Consider the following 23,992-nt stretch of genomic DNA (forward strand, 5'->3'; position numbering starts at 1 on the left):
TTATAACAGCATGGAGAAAAGAAGCAAAAAAAAAAACTACACATGAAAGCCAAAGCCCAAATCCATCTCCCAACATGAAAACTGTGAGGATGACGTACTGACCACTTGGCCGCTGTGCAACATGACAGAAGTGTCCAGATGAAATTCATCATATTGACAAATGTGCGTCTCATCACAGATGTGCTTGTTGAGAACTGATCCGAGGATAGAAAAATGTCTGTGTTATAGCGGCGTCGTGAAAAATGAAATTGAAATCTGATCGGTGATGAAAACAGGCCCATTGGTAAAATAATTATGAAGGCCCTGAGCAGACTTGATTGACAAGGCAATATTAAGTCATTCACTGCCAGACGATGTGCAAAAATGTGTCCACTCCTGTGCCAGGGTTTTTGTCATTGTCACTCAAAATCCAAGACCCACAGAATATTGAGTTTTATGGCTATATAAACAATCAATGCAGCACAAGAAACCTGAGACTCTCTTCTTTCATAAGAAAAAAAAGAGTTAATTCCTCAGTTATATGGGTGTGGAGTTATCTGAGGTGCAAGTGGGGGCGTCTGTACAAAAGGCAAATGCTGCCCCCAGGTAGAAGGGAAAAAAACAGTGCCAAAGGTCTGACCAGTGCTTTATCGGCAACCTGTCGCAAGAAAAACCAAATGTCAATGTCATATTTTCAATTCCGGAATAAATTCGGAAATGCCAGTGAATGATTTTAATCCATGTTTTAACATAATACAATGTTTTAAAGTATCTTTTCTTAATACAATACATTTTTTTAGATAAATGAAACTTCCATTCATTTCACTGGAGAAAAATGAGTTGAAATCCTAAGAAGATTGCCAACCAACTTAACTGGCACGTCAAGGCATTGCTATATTTAACTCATTCACTGCCAAAATTGAAAAGCATGACGCGGAGCGCCATTTCCGAATTTGTTCGGGTTTTGGCGTTTCTTGCTAGGTGCCGATAAAACACTGATCAGACCTCTGACAATGCCCCCCCCAATCATTTTTAACTCATTCACTACCATTCCTGAATTTGTTCTGGTTTTGGCTTTTCTGGGGGGGGGGGGGGGGGGGGGGGGGAATAAAGCGCTGGTCAGACCTCTGGCAATGTTTTTCCGATCCGCGAGTGGGCAGCATTTGCCTTTTGTACAGCCACCCCCATTTCAAGCTCAGATAACTCCAGACCGATATAACTTAGCAATTATTTTTTTTCTGATGAAAGAAGAGCCTCTAAGGCAGGTGTCGGGAACCTATGGCTCTTTTGATGATTGCATCTGACTCGCCGATAAAACTAAATACATATTCTCGCTTTTTCGCTGTTCATTTCCTATTTGGGCGGCAGTTGGCGGAAAGCGCACTTTTGATTGGATGATACTGACCTATGGGCGTTGATGTCGAAACAGGTAAAGGCCCCCTTTCAAATCAGCCTGACGAGTAAAAAAAACTTTGTGGAGAGAAAAAGTTCTGCCATGATTCTAATTTGCAATGAAACAATACCTTGACGATCAGTGGCACTTTAACAAGCACCAGGCCAACGTTAGCATCAATATACTTCTGAGACAACAGGAAGCAAGCGTGCAAGCTAATGAGCCGTGTGCAGGCTAGCTAGCAGTAGCTTCGTCTATGGACCCGGCAAGTTCACTTTCATTCCGATCTTTTGGCTGGATTTTTTTACCAATCACGATGAACGGAAAACTATTTACATGAATGGTGAGTATTATCACAAAGTTATTTTAAATCATATATTCTGCCATTTTGTTGAAATCACGTGCGTGCGTATTTGCGTGTGCGGATTTGCGTGTGTGTGTGTGTGTGTGCGTGTGCGTGTGTATGTGTGTGTGTGTGTGTGTGTGTGCGTGTGTGTGTGTGTGTGTGTGTGTGTGTGTGTGTGTGTGTGTGTGTGTGTGTGTGTGTGTACCTGTGTGTGTGGCTCTCACTGAAAATCATTTCTAGATATTTTACTTATGTGTCTCTCTTACTCAAAAAGGTTTCTTACGCTGTCTGGGATGTTTATGTATTTTGAAAACTCAGTATTCTGTGTGTCCTGCAATTTGAGTGAAAAATGACAAAAACCCTGGTACTGGAGTGGACACATTTTTACACATCGTCTGGCAGTGAATGAGTTAAGTCCTCTCTTCACACAGGTTATGTTTTTTTTCCTGTCGCGTTTAGCCATTCCCATCCATTTTACAAGTCTACCCCAGCAGCTGCCCTCGTCACTTTATCCGTCGACGTTGCTTGCCAGTGATGTTCCACACCCAAAGCTCCTCACCTGTCTGTGTCTTTCACGAGGCCACAGTATTCGCCAAAGATCATCTAAAACACTCGTCGTATTTGCCAGTACTGTCCTAATACCGGGAGAATGTTTCTGCATTTAGACACACACCTGCCTCTGCCTGTCTTTTGTAAATCACTTGTTTTTGTGCGTTTATCACCGGGGATGTGTTGAGAACGCACCCATAATACCGTCGGTGAAGAGCTATGATACATAGAGAATATGAACTTTGATATGCTTGAAATAACTTTCACATTATTAAAACAAACTTCAATGTTTTACATAACACTTTCTGAATTTATACCCTAGCGTCTGTTCTCACTGTATAAATGTCCAGATAAGAAATTTCTTGCTCACAAGTCCACTAGTTTGATTCTAAAACATGGTGTCAAATGCTAAGCTAACGGAAATTAGCATACATATTATCATTAATTATATACTTTCAAAACAACTGCTACTTTAACACACACTGAGCAGCAACACACACAAACAGAATACAGTAATACCTACAGGCATAACCTAAAGGCAAAGTCTATCATTCTTTATGTTAATTTTACCGAATCTCTTTGGGTATTATCATTATCATTATCCTCATTATCATTATTATCATTATTATCATCATTGTTATCATTGTTATTATTGTTCTTATTATTAGTCGTAGTTTTATCCATATTGTGATTATTATGATGATGATTATTATTAATATTATTAATATCATTCAATGATTGAGCAAATTTTTAGGATTACATACTGCTATACCGGTTAAGTGAACGCTGGCGTGTGTGGCTGCCGCTGCTCATCTGCAGAAAAAAATGTGTGACTGTAAAGTGTCCTTGAGAGTTTTGAAAGGCACGTATAAATGAAATGTATTATCATGATGATGATGATGATGATGATGATTATTAGTAGTAGTAGTAGTATTATTAAGCACTGCCTGACAGGGTACCAAGCTAAAGTTGCAAAACTCTAAATTCAGACTTGCCTGTATTGCATGTTTGTCAAAAATCTGCGCTATATGCGGCGAGAACGATGAAATGTAATATAGCAGGTGTGGGTGGTGCTACTTCATGGGCTAAAAATGTCACGCTCAACCATCCCTTCTTTTTTTCTGTCTCTAATTTATCTTTCTGTAAACTAAAACCAGTCCCCTGAAGGCCAGTCGGTCATGATGAACGATACCCAAACACTGCAGCTGGAACTTTGTGACGAATCATATGGGATGTTTTGGGGAAAATAATTAAACACTGACGACTCGCAAGTACTTAGTAATGACTATGAATTAAATTTGGTCTGAGAAGATGAACCTGACCTGAACGACATGCTAAGATTTTGTTCCAAAGAAAACAATTCCTTAATTATAGCTTTAAAATAAATTGTAATCAAAATATTCGTGAGATTACACAATTTTCCAAATAAATATACCCTTTTATTACGGGTAGTTGGATTATTAGTTCAGCGTGGGTTACATAATTACATGTCATGATTCATAAAAATTGTAATATTGAGCAAACATAAAATAATGATCACCGCCAACTGAGATAAGGCGGCTTGTCATTATTGAACTTTTTGTTGTGCCGCTATGTCACAGTAGTCAGCAAAAATAATAATAATGAAATAAAGACCGTTTGTGTGTGTTAGCCACAGGAACATTGGCACAAGTAAAATCCAAAATGTTTTATGACAGTTGTTAAGTGTTTGAAGCTAGACAACATGTGCAAACAATCAAATGTTTTACAGGCTTGAGTACATTTCTTATGAATACATTATTTATCTTGATGAGGTAAGACACACACTATGGACAAAAAAAACATGTTGAAGTTTTGAACACTAAATGTTAACATTTTGAACAGTTATACAATTATTTATTCTATTTATTTTGTACTGTTCGTCTTTCAAAGGGAAAGTCAAGTAAAATATATAAATAATTAACAAATACGGCTGGCTAGCTAGCCAGATAGACAGTCTTGACAATAATATGGTCTCTGCTTCCCCCTTTTTACGTTTGTGCATTATGAATTAAGCAATAAAATGTACCAGTTTTTATTCACCATTTTGCTTTGTGTTGCCGTTTGTTGTCAATTAACTGAAATAAGACATTACCGTGCCCACAGGATCAGCCAGAACTAATCACAATTCACCAGCTTTTAGGATTTGGTCATGGATGTCCTCAACCCGAGTCCTAACACACAGTGATGCCATTTTCAATCGACGGCAAATCGCAGTCCATGGCAAAATGGCCGCTCCATGAGATGGATAAAAATGGGTAGATTTTCATGTTTACTTTATAGTCCACAGCCATAATATAAATCGGAATGCCATGTTTGGACTAGTTGGGACAGATTATTGACATTATTATTGGCAATAATGTTTTCACTTAATTTCCCCTTTTAAAGGAGACAATCAAAAAGTGGTCTCAACATTCACTGTTGGCGACCACACATAGTCACCAAGCTGCCGAATTTCACCTGTCATTTTGCATAACGGATCTGTGTATGTGACACAACACCAAACAAAAATACTGGCTTCCACTATGTTGACAACTTCCCAAGTATGTGCTACTTATCAGAGGCTAACGCTAATCTGTGCTTCTGAAACTGTTTAGCTTTTGGCTTAGTCACGACGGTGTCCCTGTGTAAGCGTTCAGGAATGCACATTTATCAACATAAGCCATCACCATTTTAAAACATTGGGATCGGCTATGTTGTAGACACATTTTTATAATTAGGTGTGACACTACACATGTATGGTGAATATGACATTGCAGAGTGAACATTGTGTCAATATGATAAGCAATCCTTTCCGAAACAGCGACTTTGGCTTGAAAGATATTGTGTGGACCTGATGGTCTAATTAAACCCACTCGGATGCCACTTAAAGCATTTGGATGTTATCATGCTGGTTGCCCCTCCCCCGATTAATACTTCCCCTTACTTACATGTAATTAAGGCAAGGATTCCTATTCTTTAACTTTTCCAGCATCTGACCCACTCTTGAAAGACAACCGACACCATTATTTTGTTTCCTAACTGACATCAGAAAAACGTTTTATAGCATCTAAAATACCCAAAACACGCAGGCTGATATTTTTAGTCAAATGAAAAACACCAATAAAAATGTCTCCCAAAACTACTTCAAAATGACCTCAGAAAGTTTCAGTTTCAGAAGGTCCCGCCCGCTTGTTCGTGATGTCACGCCAGTACGTCGTGCCTTGCTCTAGAATCAAAACAATGGCTTCAGTTTCAGAGAAGATGCTTTCTTGTTACTCATCCAGTTATGAATATGATTCAAATAGTTCTGAAGAGTAAAGCATAAGTGTTTGCAACTGATTAAAGAAGTCCTTCCGTGTCATTTTGAGGCGTCTGGACTCCAATGTAGCGTCCCAGAAAATGCACAAGATCGCGCCCAAGCTTCATTGGACCTGGGCTGATTTGTCTGCTGGGAATTTGGGTCAACTAGTATCAAATAGTAGTCTTGGTGCAACACACAACGATTCATCATCACGTTTTTTATGTGTTTTCCTTCTAATTTCACCATCAACACAGACCAACACGAAGTTTTCAGACTAAACAAAGTACCCAAAATGCATTGTGTGTCGCTTTCTCGGTCAGGGGCGTTCCAGATGTGATGTCACATCAGGCATCGTCATCAACTCGAAAACAAGACTTCATGGATATTCAGCGCGAGTCTTAAAACGTAAAATATAGCTATATGCCGTGGAATCTTTGTAAAATACGCTCAGTAGAAGTCATTTGAAGTGATTTTACAAATTATGGACACAACTTGTCCGGAGGCATCGGTTGTCCTTTAAAAGCAGAAGCATGTGATCTAAAAAAACAACAACTTTGACTAAGATACATGCATTTTTGTTTCCCGATGGTCTGTCTGTTCGAGCTGGGACCTTCCAGAAAGCAATTCTTTTGTTATTAAAAGGGCCATCTTTGAAGATTTCGGGCCCAAGTGTATCGCAATTTGGAATTAACTATACACGGTCCCAGGTGTTGAAGCAGCTGTACTTAATACACCCACCATGCTCCCTTAACTGATTCATCAACCATCAAAGTTCAAGCCGCGTTTGTCATCAACAAACAAACTAATGTTACGCCAGCCGGAGCAGCCTAGGTGGTGAAAAACACGTGGCAATGATTGGTCCTCCTGGCATCGTCTCCTCGTCACGTTGGTCTGTCTGCTTCAAATTACGGTAGAACTAAAATAAAAATGTCAAGTTTTATTGAAAAAAAAAAACAAAAACAAATACTGACCTTCACATGAGTGCTTCCAATCTAAATTGCATATCATAATACAAAACAACTTTCCCATAATATATCTGATTGTTGGTCATAAAGAATGTCATATAGTCGTCAATAATATTCAAGGAGCTGTTTAACTGAAGACATGAAACTATTCATGAGGTGCAAATGAAGGTTTAAAAGTAAGTCTTTGTCGCCCATGTTATTCCCCCACTTTCATGTTTCCTGAATCCACTGGCCCTGCTATTTTATACTTTGTAGCTAATTTCGCAATCCATGTAAGGCTATTACAAATACAAAGTCGTTTGTCAAACCATACAAATAATCAAGCGCAGAAATACAAAATAAGTATACTTGAAAGAAGCTGCTGTGGGTTCTCACATCGAAGCTAACAGTTCCTGATTATAATCACTAGGCCACACCATTTAAAGGCATATGTTCCACTCAGAAAGAGCACCGATGCATATGAGGCACTGTCACGGCTTGGAATTGAAGCGGATTTACGTGGGACAGGAGATACGAGACAATCTCTTTTTGTCAGCGGATGCTACAGCTTCGTGTTTGCTTTCACCATTTAGCTTGGAGCAGACGTGCGCATTTCACCATGATGTCCCTGATTCACTGGTGAAAAAAATGCTTTGATCCTCTCCTCTTTCATTTAGAACTGCTTCATACAACGATGAGGGTGCAGAAAGTGCTTAAGAGTGAATGAGCCTGTCTGTATCATTTGTGTTGCATCACATTGTTTGTTATTTAGTTTTTGTTGTTGTTTTGACTTCAAGATGGCGCCTCGAGAGTAGCTGCCTTTACAGCAGGGTCTGTATTTAGTTTTTCTACTTCTTCTTTTCCTTTTCTCTTACTTTCCTCACTTTGATGCTGTAAAATGTATTCTCCACTGCAAGACTAATAAAGGCTAATCCAATCCAAATACAGTACTACAATGTAAACAACTATACTTTATAAAACATTACATGATCTTTTATACGTGTTTATGCTTATTTCTTATGATGCAGTGCTGTATTTATTTATGTACTTATTTACCCATGTATTTAACCGTTTAATTGTCCATTTATTTATTTACTTATTTACTCATGTATTTAACAGTTTATTTGTCTCGTTATTTATCTGTTTATTTATTTATTTACTTATTTACCCATTTATTTGACAATTTATTTGTCTAGTTATTTATTTACTTATTTGTTTGTTTATTTATTTATTTATTTACCCATTTATTTAACAATTTATTTGTCTATTTATTTGTATGTTTATTTATTTATTTATTTGTTTATTTTTGCTTATTTACCCATTTATTTATTTAGTTACTTATTTTCTTATTTACCCATTTGTCTATTTATTTATTTCTGTTTATTTTCTTGTTTGCCCATTTATTTATTTAGTTACTTATTTACCTATTTATTTGTCTGTTTATTTATTTATTTATTTATTTATTTATTTATTTATTGAGATGGGGTGGATTTGTGGCTCACAAGTGCAACACACACACGCACTGCAAACAGTCTAGTGACGTTCATGGAAATTGAGAAGTCTTTAACAGAAAAGTATATGCCACATTTAAAAAGCATCGAGATCGTAATGGCGATATTATACCCAACACAGTACTGTATTAGTCAGTCTTTACATTGCTTTTGTTACGTAATTTCTATTGGTGGCCACTCAAATATCTGCTTGGTAGTTTATTTCCTTCGCAAACAAACATTTGCGAAGGCTCACCCAAGCCTTTCTGGGTAACACGATGAAGTGCTACTGTCGTCATCACCACAAGCTTCTCAGCAACCAAAATAACCTGAAACGCAGAGACTCACAAACGGATGTTTCCCCTCTTATAGAACCAAAGATCAAATTAACAGTTACTTGACAGTTAACACTCAAGCGTGACGGAAGGAAAAGTATTTTACCGATTAATGAAAGCCCTCCTCTGAGTGGCACATACCCAAAGACCTTGGTACATATTTCCATTGGGTGTTCAAGAGGTATGAATGTCACGCCTGTCAGTGTCGCGTTGTCGCTGTCTGTATCGCGTACACTTTCTCCCGTGGCCATCGTGCAGTTGAGCTAGGGTCAAACATTCAAGGGTGTAAAGTATCTGATAGGGCGTGTGTGCAAAGGCCCATTGTTTGCCAAAGAGGAAGCTCGTACCTTGGTGTACTTTGTGTCTTTGCCATTTGTGTCCACCTTACTACAATTTTTTTCGTCATTTAAATTTTGTTAATGACAATGTAATGAAACTAACACATTGTGTGGATTTTGTAGTTCAGATTTCAAAAGGGATCAAAATAGTACGAGTCAAGGTGGACATATTTTTGGTCTATCATTTCCATTTTTGGCCAATTGAAACTGATGGAAACCATACAGATATTTTTTTACTCCATATTAATTACTGGACTGTTTTCCATGACCAGATCACGTCAGTTCTTCATTTCCCAGATGAGATGTTGCATCTCAAGCAGATTATCCCACAGTAGACATGTCAACATTATTTTACTGGTTCACACATTTGGATTCGATTTTTTTAAATCAGCGATGGAAGTAAAATGCCTTAAATTTTTAACTGTGGTGATTCCAGATCTGTCTTTTCCCCCTAGCAGATCATGTTTTCATCCATCCATCCATCCATTTTTCTGATCTGCTTTATTTTCACAAGGATTGCAGGTCATGCTGGAGCCTATCTGCCATTTTCGGGCAGTAGGCGGGGGACACCCTGATCTGGTTGCCAGCCAATCACAGGGCACACATAGACGAACAACCATCCAAGCTCACACTCACGCCTTCAAGATAATTTAAAGTGTTCCATTCAACTGCCACGCATGTTTTTGGAATGTGGGAGGAAACTGTGATACCTAGGGAGAACATGCAAACTCCACACAGGACGTTCTGAGTTGGAATTGAATCCTGGACCTCTGCCCACGTGCTAACCAGTCAAATTCTAGACCATTCCCGATTGAGAAGTTGCCAAATATTTCCATCATGTAGAATAATGCCCCAAATCCTCTGGTATGGACAGAATATCAATGTGTCCGCGCTTAAAATAGGATTGTAGCAGTTTCCAGGAACTGTGTCAGCACAGTGGGACTAGTCTGGTTACTTTATGGCATGCCAGGGTTTAGCTGCTCCAACACTTAACATGATCATGGGACCTCGCTTACCTCATGGTGAAGTAACTCATTGGCAAGTAACACAGCAGGAGGTTTCAAGAAGGGCTCACTCTCGTCGGAATGTTATGACTCCTCTTCAGTTTTAATTACCTTTTTGTAGTGTTAAGTCAGGCCTTAACACAGTGGACAACACCAAATCCTGTACACTGGAGTGACCCAAGTTTTGAGTTTTCCGCACTATGAGCATCTGTTTTGGCTCTGTCGTACAGGAGTGGTCCATCGATGAAAAGGTTTTTTTCAGCTGTCATCCGTACTTCTTTGAAGGTGTCGGATGTTTCGCTCCTCATCCGAAGAGCATCGTCAGTGAACTAAAGTTGTGCTGGTAACTCTAGCTAGAGTTACCAGCACAATTTTAGGCAGCTACGATATTGTAATGACCTCACTGGTGAGCAAGAAGAGCCATCGTCACTGATGTACTTCCAGCTTTATAACCTTTACTATCTTGACTTCCGAGGGCATGTTTCCTCAGGTGACCTTTGGAAGTGCAAATGGCCTTAAGTCGTGGTCACGATATCAGAGAGTAGACTATATCACTCCGGCGGATGGTTTTGGTGGCTAAATATAGCTGCTTTGAAAGCATGCATATTGTCCATTGGGAGGACAGTTTGGAACTCCTCAGGTTTTATGGTCTGGCATGTAGTAAGATCAGCTTGAAATGAGGGCCTTCTTCTACTGTGTTTTCAGAGTCACCAGTGTCTCCAAAGCTCCTCCAGTCGCACCCAAGGTATGATTCCAATATGTATTAGTATTTTAAGGCTTGACTCACATAAAAATGTTTGACGAAAGCCGTGACACGCCAGGTGATGTTTAGCCGGAACAAATGCAGAAATTATAAAGGGTACTGTATTTCCTCAAACATCTGCCATTTTTCGATCTAAGACAAGGCTGTCAACGTCATTTTTTGCCGCGGGCCACATTGTAGTTACGGTTTCCTCTGGAGGGGCCATTATGAATTCAGGGACGACATTGGAATGTTTCATCCCCTCCACATATTACAAACAGAGGAGACAAGAAATTGATGAATTAGTAGTTTTCAAATCAGAAGCCAAGATTCATGACTGTTCTTGTGGTTTACATACGAAAAATTAAAACTTTGGTTCGGATTTTAGCAAGCATCATGGCACTTGACATGCTTGATTTGCTTTCGCGGGCCGAATAAAATAATTTGGCAGGCCAGATTTGGCCCCCAGGCCTTTACTTTGACACCTGTGATCTAAGACAGAGACAGCTCAATTTTCCACATTAGGAAATAAATTGACAACGTAGTTTCCGAAAAGACACAGGCAGCTGAGCCCACACAAACTCATTTGCGAAGCAAAATAGCAGAATCAGATCACTTAAATCGTCTATCAGATGATTTAACTGAGATGAGTTCCCTTGAGCAGTACAGACAGCAATGTTTTTACTTCGCACAAGGGGGCAGCATTTGCCTTTTGTACTGCCGCCCCAATTTTACGCTCAGATAACTCCAGACCCATATAATTTAGGAATTAACTCTTTTTTTCTGATGAAAGAATAGTCTAATTTTTCTTATGCTGCATTGAATGCTTATGTCCTAAAACTCAACATTCAGTGGGTCCTGCAATTTGAGTGAAAATGACAAAAACCCTGGCACTGGAAATGGACAAATTTTTGCACATCGTCTTTGGCAGTGAATGAGTTAATTCATCTCTGCTATTAAATTACTGCATTATTGTTGGAAAGGATTCACCTGGAGTGTCAGGCTGCAGCTGCTTTTAAATGGTGCAATGCATTGTGAAATGTTGACATGTTTTTTTGTGTGTTGCATGAGTACCACTTTCACTTTTGTGGAACACTGCGGATGCCTCTTTAAATTTACTGTGAATATGTTCCAAACTCACCCACTGTAAACTATGTTGAAATATAGAGAGTAGATTCATTTAATCATCGGCTTATTTATTAGAAAAGTAGTGCTTGCCCGCCATCTTGTGACCTCTATCGGCGAGTGTGTCAATTACTCTCAGATTAACACTTCGTGGCAGGGCTTGATCCCTTATCCTCAGTCAATGGCAGGGGTTCACAGAATGAACATGCATACGATATTTTCTAAATTGGAAAATGAACACTTTATTATTATTTATTTATTTATTTAGTAACGTTTACAATTTCTAAATGGAACACAAAATGGGTACCAAAGAGGCTTTGGTGAATGTCATGTGTCTGCTGTGCTGTGTGTATTTGCATGCCAGGGGAACAGAAGTGACATCATAAAACCGTTGGTCATCATACCCACTCCCTCCCCACCAAACAAGACCACCAGACCCGATGGGGACTGCGGGTCTGACCATCCGTGGCGCCCATCCCCAGATGCTTTTATCCTGTCCCCGTCATCCGCCTTCACCCCTGCCTCCTCACACCCTCATTCTCCTTCCTCATCCCCTGTGGGCCCACCCCAATCTTCCGTATACAACACACCCATCCACCTCTACTCCACTGAGAATGCCTGTGAGGTGGCCATGGGACAAAGGCGAGGCCTAGTTGAGAATCAGGGCGGACAAGCCTTTCATGGGTAAGTGGTGGTCCACATAGAAGTCAGTTCCATCAATCATGAGGCGGGTATGTGTCGTTGGTGGGGGGTGGGCTGCATGTGCATGTAAAAAAGTGCTTACTGCTCGCCTTTCAGAGCCGATCCAAGACATTTACTTGGCCTAGATTCTATTTAGTATCTCACTTGTTATTATTATTATTAATACTTGTTATTATCATTTTTGTGTGTTCATCATCTCCAGTCCACTCTTGCAGCTGAATCTGGTCCCCTTTAAGATTAAAAAAACAAGTCAAGCTGCAAAGGGGTCATTAGTCAACACTGTCATGGCTGCTGGGGAGGCTTGGGCCGGCTCAGCATGTTGTTTGCATGTGGCCTGTTAAAAACTGTTTTGAATTTCCTGGCTTACTATTTTTACTATTTTTGCTCCTTTTCAATGTTTCCTCCTCACCCCCTCTCCTTTTCAGATGACGGCAGCTCATCTGGTTACAAAGTTAGTTTTTGAAGCATGCCCTCTTTATGATTGTCTTGGCAAATATCTTTTTACTTGTGTTTTGAAATTAGAAATAGCCTGTTTCATCAAAATGATGGCCATTCTCCAAAGAAACACATACCAAATAGTCTGCTAAATAGGAGTGACAAACTTGTTTTAATGAAGGGCCATAGAAAAGTGAAAACACATAAATATTTTGAAAAATTGCCACACATGCATGCACGCACACATATGTGACAGCAGTGCCGCACTCACATGATGAGAGGGCCTTCATAAGGACACTTAAATCAATAACCGTGTGTGTGTGTGTGTGTGTGTGTGTGTGTGTGTGTGTGTGTGTGTGTGCGTGCATTGCATACACTTACTGATAATTTATTGTCCTTGTCAATGCCTTACATTGACTGCACTCAGTTTTCACCTCAACAGCAGTAATGCTTCAAATTCACTTATGTTGATTTTTTTGGTCTATTCCACTCGTGTCATTTTTCAATGATACATCTGAAAATATATACAACGAGAACATATTGATCATTATTTCTCCTATCGTTTTTATTGTACTTCGACTCTTCATTTCACGGACAGGACGAAAAGTTATAAGAGTTTCTATCAATTAATAAACACGATTAGTCGCCATTTAGCATTTATGCTAATAACAGGTTGACAACAAAACAGCGATTCAAAAAACATGTTATTTTCTAAACTAAACATCTATTAAACCACAAACAATGTGCGTAACCGGACAGTGTGGTGATTTCAAACCTCCAACTATACTTGAAATATCATGAAGTATTAAAAAAATAAACGCGTAAAGTTATGTTTAGCATTCACACAGGCTGAGGCTGAAAGTACATGTTTCGATGGAACTTGTACGTTTTAGATGGGGGTAGTATATAATAGTAACTGGACTCAAGTGTGAATTTAAACTCGTTTTTAAGGAAAATACACGTACCACTTGAAGGAAATATTTCTAACCTAACACACTTCACACAATTCAGTAGTTTTTGGCAAGTTTTTTGGTTTGTTTTTAAGAATGTAAAATGCAAGTGTACTTAACGTAATTCCGATTTGACTGTGATATTTTGGCTCCCTCTAGTGGCCATTTCTCCTTTCTTTTATCACCTCTAACTTCAATTTCTTCTTTCTCCCCCTCAAGTGGACCCCAACCTACTATAAAGTAAGTTTTTACACGCAGTCTCACTGTCTCGATGTGTATAGCGCTAGGTGTCTATTTTTAAACTGACTTTATGGTCGGAAATTTAGTTTGTCTCCTTTCTCCCCTTTCCATTTCCTAAGAAAACCGCAGCCACCCAGGTAATAAAAGTGGCCTGAATAATGACGTGTGTTATAACCAACCATCTTCACGCCATACCTCATCAAATATGAAATCATTTCATTTCCATTCAACCATCCCTAACACTGTGCGCTGATTAATAAAAGTATATGTGTATTGTCCAGGTTGACGACATTGACCTTTGCTCTCTTCGCAGGCCTCCTCGCAGACACATCGTGGACACGGACATCCACTTCTACCATGTGCCCACTCATGCTGGCGCCAGCCGGAAGCGCATCATGGAAGACACGGAGGACTGGCGCCCGCGCACCGGGACCACCCAGTCTCGATCCTTCAGGATTCTGGCTCAGATTACGGGCACCGAGAACTGTACGTAGGAGTTGCTAATTTGATTTTTTAGTTTATAAAATCAAATTTTCTTGTTGGAATTAAAATAAATGTATGCAACAAATAACATTTTTTTTTAATGTACATACAGTATACTGTAGTATAAGAATATGTTCGACGTGTTCATTTAAGGGAGAATAAATACATAAAATTTAATAAGCTATGACGACTATTACTGTGCTACTATTAAATTAAAGTATATTGGAGTATACTATTAGAGTATAATAACATGTATTGAAAAAAAACAATGGTGTTTAATGTGGTCTCAATGTGTTAAATTAAAGTCATGAAAACATTGAATTACAACTACATTTATAATTAAAAAAACGAGTAATATATTATATGTATATACAATACAATACATTACATATTGTGCATGTTGTACAGTGTGCATGTTGTATGTATGTACAGTACATAAGTGCATATTGATTTATATAGCGCTTTAATTTAAACCAGCTGAAGCTGTAACAAAGTGCTTAACTTGGACAACTATTATATACAGGAAATAATATATATACTGTATATTAAAAATATAATAATATTCATTCATTTCACTACAATTACTACTACTAGAAATAATAAGAATAATAAGAACAGTAATAAAAAGAATACGAATAATAGGAATATCCATCCTCATTGCACTACCCCGCAACCTCAGTGAGCATAAAGCAAGTCACAAAATGAATGAATGAATAAATAAATGTAAAATCATTGGACTACAACTTGTTTTTTCCCCTTTTGTAGCTCAAGCTCAAGAGGATGAAGCAGACACGGCCAAAAAGACAAAGTAAGTTGCTTGCCTTTCAACATTACAGACAACTGATTACTAGCTTGGAGTTGTTTTTGTTACACATACTAAACTCTTGTCATTAAAAAATGATATAATATAGTGGTTGAAGACAAATTGAATAAAAAGTCTGTAATTAAGCTTGTACATTGTCAATACTTGCCCTTTTACTCATACTGTATGATATACATTCTGAATACCGGTACATTAGTGTAGCGGTTATCATGGAAGACTGTTTCATTATAAATTCAGGCATGGCTTGTTTTTTTCATGGATGACTGATGACCAGGTTGTTGAATTTGTCGATGTTGAAAACCTTGTTGTGAGCTGCATGACATTTTAACCTCAGATAGTGTTGGTGGACTGCAGTGTTGTTCCGCACGTGAGTGCTTTGCCTTTTGTAAATTTAACATAGGGACACATTGTTGAAGAGCAAAGAAGTAATATGATCCACCCCCCTCTATGTTAATGTCACGTGTTAATAGGAATACAGTCAGGTATGTCTTGCAAGTGAGCCACTGTTGACGTTTCCTCATATAAAACTATACCGTGATCAAATACAGGTGGACAGTAGTTTTGATAATGTAAAGGCCTGCAGAGAAGGCCTTGGAGGCCCTGACAGCATGCTGCTGCTATTTTGTGCACATAGACGCATACTTGTATTTCTCTTACCACCATTCCATCAATAACCTCACAGAATGATCACGTATGTGCTGTTTAGAAACATCCGCAGCAAAAGTTAATGCAGATTTACGATTACGATTTAGCTTTGATGGAGTGTTTCAGACTCTCATTTTGTGGTTGCTTGAAAGTGAGGACGCACTTATGGGTGTGGGGATCTGGTTTGTGCAAATCTTGGGCTGGAATGATCAGATTATTTTTTGGGAGGCCAATGCAGAGTTAAATTCAAGTTGACCAACATCATTAATTTTATCCATCTAAAATTAATCAATGACCATGTTGGGGTTCTTTAACCATTACGATAAAGACATTATTTACAGGCAGAACATTTTGGCCTTTTAGAGTTTTGTACAAAGAGAAAAAAAAATCAAACAAACAACATTTTTTGCCGACTGCAAAAATCTTTGAATGTTGGATGTTTGGACCACATTATGAATTTCTTAGGTTGTAACCGCTAAATGTGTAGTTAAAAATAATAATAATAATAATAACATTCTGATAAAAAAAAGCCAAAAATTGACAGAATTGTACTTTTTTTTAAATTGCCAGCATCGACTGATTTAAATCAACTGACTGAATCAATTGTTCCCAAGTTATTTCTTACTTTAGTGTATAAAAGCTGATAAAACATAAAATAACACAAAATAAATGAATCTAAAACATAACCTATATTATAATATATTATAACTGTATGTGGTTCAGTATTTGTCTAATGGTGTGTGCCTATAAGGGGTGTGGCCTAATAAGTAACTGCATTACTTATTGGCTTTTTAAAAGATTTACGTAATTTTTGGCCAATTTATGATTTTCTTATCTTCCTTTGTGTACCCAAATTATTTAGTTATTGAGTCATTTTATTTCCAACGTTATTTTTCTTTATATATAAATATTTTTTTCTTGTATTGTTTTCACCCTTTTCTTTCCTCCACCTGAATTTTACCGACCCTCTTTCCCCAAATATTTTTCCCCAATGCAACTTTTTGTCAGCTTCATGCAGAGTAAAGCACATCTCTCTTCATAGCTTTACGTTTTTATTAGTTGATTAATGAGCCCCTGAACGCCTGTTTCTCGCAGACATCCCGCAAAATAACCATATCAAAAACCGTAAATGCTGCATTCTGGTTGTGGCTCCTTGCGAAGTTCCTTATTTTGTAGCCGTGTGTTAAATGTTTCTACAATTGTTGCTGTCGTTGCCCTGTACACTACCTGAAATTATTTTTATCCCACTTTATTCGAGCGTCGGTGTATCTACCTACCCCGGTCAAGGATGACGCCTCGTACTGTTGTCAAAAACATTAATAGTGGATCACCATGAAAACTAAAAGACATTTAAAACAACAATCGACATTACTACAATATGTTCGACAAGACATAAAATAAATAAGCAAATTAATAACGTCCCGTTTGCACCTTGTAAACCACAAGTAGACAAACTTTAATGACGTTATCGTTTTCTTTCTCTGGCGATTTCTCACTCTCGCGATTTCTCTCGCACATCCAAACACGTGACACGGACTTGGAAGTAATCATGACAAAATATTCCAAATCAAGTATTGAGGACTGTTTTAAGAAAAGCATAAATACGAAGATTAACATCGAAACATTCAACAACTTTACAAAACAACAAGCCCAAATAAATTATATTATTGTAGGCATGCCAACCAATGACAATATTACAGCCAGTTACAGCCAGCATATCTAAAGCATACAAAGCTTCGCTGAATTTGTATGCAAACCATGAAAACGTGCTTTTTTCCCCCGCAATTTGTCCCCGTTTAACTCGTGCTCCTTCCCTCTAACAACACTACCTGCATCCAAGCACCTCTTGTGCTGTGCCGTGTTTCAGTTTTCATCATCCCAGGCTTTGTTATCTTGAAACACTTGTTCTTTTCTGTCTTGGATGGCAGAGTGAATAAGTCCACTACACGGTTGGTGATCGGCCCAAAGTACAACGAGCTGAGGGACTGGCACCATGACGTGTCCGCTCGCACCCTCAATGTCCAGTAGACCTGTGTATATACGTATATTATATATGGATATACTGTATATGTGTGTATATGTGTATGCTAATGTGATTGACAGCTGTAGAAGCTTAACGACACAGTAGAAAGTAAGAGTGCAGCCAAGTGGAATGAGAGCTGTAGTATATATTCGCGGTTGAACCGATTTGTCGTTGAGTCAGTGAGACGACTTCATGACCCAGAGTCAACTTCACGGTTTGGCATCGACCCTTAACTCATTCACTGCCAGACGTGCAAAAATGTGTCCACTCCAGTGGCAGGGTTTTTGTCATTGTCACTCGAAATCTAGGACCCACAGAATATTGAGTTTTCGGACTAGATAAAAATTCAATGCAGCGTAAGATACCTGAAGCTCGTTTCTTTCATCAGAAAAAAAAAAAAACAAAACAGATGATTCTTAAACTATATGGGACTGGAGTTATATGAGCTTGAAATGTGGGCAGCTGTCCAAAATACAATGCATATATACATATTGCTTTATATACGCGCTTTAACAACAGCTGAAGCTGGAACAAAGCACTAACATGGAAAAAAATGGAGATGCTGCCCCCTTATGGAAGGAAAAACATTGCCAGAAGTCTGGCCAGCGCTTTATCGGCACCCTAGCAAGAAAAAACAAAACTCAAACAAATTCAGGAATTGCAATCTATGTTATATTTTCAATTCCTGACTAAATTCATGAATGGCAGTGAATATGTTAATGGTTGAAATTGACTAACCATTATACTGTCAAATTTTTTTTGTCAAATTCAAAATTTCAAGGCAATAAACCTCAATTACATTTTAAGACAATTCTATTTAATATTTTAAGTTATGCTGTGTAGAAATTTTTTTTTTTTTTGAGTTTCACAATGAAGAAAAATGAGTTGATACAATGGTTGTCTCCTTGCTTTGGACGTCAACTTCCAGATATAAGGAAAAACGGTTTGCTTGCTTTGTTGCGGTTACAAGCATTGTTGTCATCAATACAGTATTTGTGTTTTAAAGTTTTTCTTTCAATGGCAAAATGAAAAAAAATGTTTGTTTTATAGACAGTGTAGCCTACTCAAGTACTTGCCACACCTCGTCTTCTCCCTTGTCATTTTGCAAAATACTTTCGACTTGCCTGTGCGTTGTCGTCACAGGACCTTAATGCTCAGAAGAGCTGGGAAGCGACATGGTCTTCATAGTGATTCGTTTTTAAGGATGTGTATATAAGTGCATAAGCCTCGATGTTAGGAGTGAAAAATGGTGCTTTAAGACACTGAGTGGTCTAAAAAAAATAGGATGACAATGGAAGTACAGTAGAAATGTTGTTTTTGGCTTGACGATAAAGCGGAGTGCAGTGACAGTATGAGTGTTCTCCGAATACAAACCCCTTTAAAAATAGCCTACGCTTTGTAAAATATATTCCTCCTGTTTATGTTTACTTGACCTTGCTGCTGTCCTCTTCTCAAATTTGAGGTGGTGTCAAAAAGGTATTATATCTTACAGCTAATAAAGTTGCTACACTATACTCCTTGTTCATGTTTTGTCTTCTGTCATTTTTCCTCAGTTTGGCATTATTTCTCAACTCATTCACCACCTAATCCGATAACAGTCGTGTTACCTTATTTCACAAATTCAAGACCCTTCGGCAAGATCAAGCCCACCATGTTATTTTCATGCGAATGTTGATAGTCAGTCGTCATGTAACAAATTCCATATACTTGTTAAAATAAGTACCCAAATGCCAATTTGTCATGTTTAATATATACTTTTGTAATGTATAATTTATCGAGCGACCACTAAGACTTGTCGAGGGCCTTCAAGTTCCGTCCTCGAATTTATGTGTATGCATTTCACTGTTCAGCTCCATTCTGGCAGTTCCACTTTACAACCACTTGAGGGAAGCACTAACTCAAAGAAAATACAGTAAAATACTGTTGCCCCGAAGCTGTAAAAGCAGTTTATGCTCACAGTGGTGTTTTCAACCTCCAGATATAATCATAACATATCGCCTCTTCGGTGTAAAACAATAAATATCGTCACAATAAATTGTGTCAACTATCTGACTGGATCCACTACCTTTCTTACACATTGATGAAAATGTTTCTTCAGCCGTCATCTGTACTTCTTATCCAAGATGCTTCTTCTGCGAACTGAAAAGCCTCTTAGATAAGAAACGAAACGTCCGACACCTTCAAAGAAGTACAGATGACGGCTGAAGAAACCTTTTCATCAATGGACCACTCCTGTACGACTGAAAGTTTACACAGACATTTCTTACACATTTTCTTAACTTCCGGTTCAAAACATCATTTGAACTGAGCTCAAAATAACGTACCGGTGACTGTTGGCGATTTAGTACGTGTGAATGGAAACTCTTGTTTTCCGTAGCGAAGGAGTTGTCTTTCCGTCCAAGTTGACAAATGCCTGTTAAAGTTGACCAACATGTTTGTGGTTAGCATGTCACCTTCACTGTTGAGAGGTACCTGTAGTCCGTTCTAATCTCCACCCGAATGTGGAGTTTGTGTTTTCTCTGAAATACTATACACACACCTAAAAAAAGTAATATTAGACTGATGAAATTACTATTTTGCTCATTGAAGACTCTTAAATGTCCAAGTAAGGTATCTTCCAAAAGTGAGTAAAGCTCACATATACATTTGCAAACTTCTCATTGGATTAGATTGGATTGTATTAGATTTGCCTTTATTGATTTAGTTGTTTTATTCGCGAAGAGGCCTGCGAAGAGAGCAAAGGTCAAAACTTATAATAATAATAATAATAATAAGAAGAATACATTTCATTTATAAGCGCCTTTCAAAACTCTCAGACACTTTACAGTCATAGGATATTTTTTCTGCGAGTGAGCAGCAGTAGCCACACGCGCCAGCGATCACTCAACCCAGAAGTAACATAAAGTAAAAAAAAACAAAACAAATAATATGACAACATAAAGACACAGAGAGTCATTCATTCTTCACCACTTTCTGTACCCTCTTTGTGACATGAAGCAGTTGTAGATGAAAGAGGAGAGGATCAAAGTGTCCATGTCAGCAGTGGATCAGGGCCGTCATGGTGGAATGTGTACGTCTACTACAAGCTAAATGTTGCAAGTAAACACGCAGCTGTAGCATCCATTGACGAAAAGACATTGTCTCACATCTCCTGTCCCACATAAATCCGCTTCAATTCCAAGCCGCGACATTTCCAGTGTACACCTTTCATAGCAGTTTAAATTGAGTTTCCATTCAAAATGACTCAATAGAATGCCATGAGTGATCTGACACGTCTACTCCTTTGTGAAAATATCCACACTGAGACAAAAGTTCCAATAGTTTGTGTGGCACCATCGTCTTTATTTTCCCCCTTGCCTTTGGGGATGCCACATGGTTGCTCAATAGGGTTTAGATCTGGAGACGTGTTTGGCCAAGCCATCACATGAGGACGAGAAGATGGATTTATGGGTTTTGTGGTTTATGTCCAACCACAAGCGAAGGCTAAAAGGAGCGATCCGAATTGTCCGCCAAGTATACTATGCCCACGACTGTTCTCATCCTGTGTAGGTCCAGTTCAGCCCCATAAAACGTACGGCTTTTGTTTGAATAGCCAACAAATGGTCCATTAACATTACTGATGCTCACTTGGGCACACAACAGATGGTCTATCATTTAACACTCTCATAGTCTTTGGATCACATTCAACCCTCACTCCTTCACATTAACAGAAACAAAATGTAGACAAGGCAGTGATCATATACACACACTCCATTCTTTAGTGGCGTACAGTTGTGTCGAGAAGCCATTGAGTGATCTCTGTGAGATGCTGCCAAAAGCTCCTTTCACGCCAAACGCAGAGTGTTAAAAGTTGTCTCTGGGGACATATGGACCGTCTTCTGGTGCCAAGTTAATAGGAACGCATTTGCTGGTCTGATACTATGCCGGCACCCAAAGCCCTGAAATGAATGAGGGAGCACTTTCTGTTTGTACTTAAAGTAGGACAGTAACATCTTGTCTGTATTAACATTTTAAATCTATACTGCACAGCGGTACCGTGACTAAGCACCAAACTTGTGACTCAATTCACTTGTATCAAAATGCTGTTAAATGTTACAGCCTTTTTTTTTTTGGGGGGGGGGGATAGTTCGCTGAATAAAGAATAATAGCACTGTGTATATATATATATATATATATATATATATATATATATATATATATTTATATATATATATGAACTTTTGCAGCAATTATGTTGCATGACTCAAAATAGAAAATAGTATTGGGATGCGTACTCTGTTTTGTGCTTATGTCACGCATGTGTCATAACATGACAGTGATAAAGAATACAGTAAAACCTCCACCCTGAAAGTCTATTTAAACTGAATTAAGACTGCCCAGTCTCTACAAAGACTATCTGCAATCGATGCAGTCCTTCTCTTTACATCTATCATCGTTCGTCTGTATATTGATCCACTTTCAAAATTGATTGATTTTATTTCTATATTTTGATCTTTAGAATAAAAACAGAAAAGAAATTAAATATTTCATATCATCAAACCAAAATAGCTACCATACCAAGCTACAACATAGAATAAAATTGAAAATGTTACTTTTTAAACGTTTAGTCCAAAGTTGGATTTCTGAAATGTCTGCCCACAGAAGCAGTATTTCAGATAGCCTAAAAAGAAGGCACCCAATACTCGAAAGGCGCTCTGAATCTTCACCCATTTTTGCTTGTCATGTTATAGCTGGAGAATCTCATTAGTTTGCCAATTTCACTGTATACGTAATAGTTGGGTGGAAGAATGGCACACTCAAAGAGACACATTGTCAAAAATATGTCACTCACAAAAGATTGTCTTGCTTGTGTTATTTGACACTAGATAGGTGGACAGGCACTCTACAGACCAAACTATTTGCATACAAACTTTAAAGTCAAGTTTCCACTATAAGTCCCCTTTAAAAACTCTGTCACCACATAGAGTGCCGTCATGGTAGCAGTTGCCATAACGTGTCTTATGTGAGGACAGCCAGGCTTGATCAGAGTGGGGACAATAATCCAAATTGGCAGCGGCCTCGAGTCGACAGTTTTACTGTGATACATGCGTGTGTGCGTGCACGCGAGTGTGTGTATATACACGTGTACAAGGGACATTCTTGGGCCACCCAAGCACCTCAGCTGCCCGTTGTGAGCACGTACAGTACAATAAATGGAAACACACACTGCTACTAAAGGCTTTTGGAGATTTGAGATAGTGAGATTTGGTTGGAGATTTACCATTCAAGCCATTTTCAAGACGGACTTTTCAAGAAAAAAAATGGACATTATTGAGAAAGTTAGTCATTTATTCGAGTTAGTCAGTTATTTCCTGGCTAATGGCACCCTCTAGTGGATTTGTAGTAAATCACACCACACTTTTTTCAGTCTGGATTGATTCAGACGTAGCATTACTGAAGGCCTAGCAATGAAATCCACGGCCCACCACTGAAGTAAACTAAGTCAAATACATGTGTTTTGTAAGTTTAAGCAACACAAGTTCTAAAATTGGTCACTCACCTCGCCCACCTCCGCCTGTATCAGACTGTAACTTAATAATCATCCTAGGTGAAGGAATTGAAGCAGATGGGAAATTGTTTGCGTTGGTAGTCTACCATCTGTCTGCACCACATCTGGACCAGATGCTTGTCAGCACTTCATGCAATGGCTCTCACTTGACTCTTTCCACTTGATGTCATGGCTCTGGTTCAGAATATGTGTTGTGTTTTATTCTTATGGGCCATTATCACAAGGCAGCCGGCTGTGCAGTGAAAGAAAGAAGTACCATTCCAAGAAACAAGTTGACTGTGTGACGTGCGGGGCTATGTTGTTCTGGGCAGGATCATATTTGTCTCTGGTCTGTCAGCGGGTAGATGATCTTGCTTGTATTCCACCGATGGCGACGAAGCAAGAGAGAGAGAGTGTGTGTGTGTGCATGTGTTTGTATGACTAGTCTTGTGAGGACCACTAACATTTTATACCAAACGTAGTGAGGACATTTTTGACAAGTGAGGACCTTTTGGCCGTTCCTCACAAGTTTTTCATTCTAAAGGCTTCTAGAGGGTCTATATATATGCATCTGTTAAAGTTTCAGATAGGTCCTCACAAATTCACCCAAAATGATTT

At 38.6% G+C, this 23,992-nt stretch overlaps 1 protein-coding gene across 4 annotated transcripts in view; it reads left to right on the forward strand.

The window, feature by feature from the left end:
* The window catches only part of LOC148899076 (PDZ and LIM domain protein 5-like), a 51,809-nt gene that overhangs the window by 19,199 nt on the left and 8,618 nt on the right, over positions 1–23,992 (forward strand). The window contains exons 4-9 of one of the 4 annotated variants that reach the window (XM_088994098.1): positions 10,385–10,424; positions 11,911–12,230; positions 13,853–13,873; positions 13,993–14,010; positions 14,187–14,359; positions 15,122–15,164. In XM_088994098.1, the coding sequence (XP_088850224.1) occupies positions 10,385–10,424; positions 11,911–12,230; positions 13,853–13,873; positions 13,993–14,010; positions 14,187–14,359; positions 15,122–15,164 (615 nt within the window). Of the gene's footprint in view, positions 1–10,384; positions 10,425–11,910; positions 12,231–12,673; positions 12,700–13,852; positions 13,874–13,992; positions 14,011–14,186; positions 14,360–15,121; positions 15,165–23,992 lie in introns of all 4 variants that reach the window. The other 3 variants (XM_088994100.1, XM_088994099.1, XM_088994101.1) reach the window with 3 other exon arrangements.

Source organism: Hippocampus bargibanti, linkage group LG04 (genome assembly GCF_051943395.1).
Source record: "Hippocampus bargibanti isolate YZ-2025 linkage group LG04, ASM5194339v1, whole genome shotgun sequence".
NCBI classification, from domain to species: Eukaryota; Metazoa; Chordata; class Actinopteri; order Syngnathiformes; family Syngnathidae; genus Hippocampus; species Hippocampus bargibanti.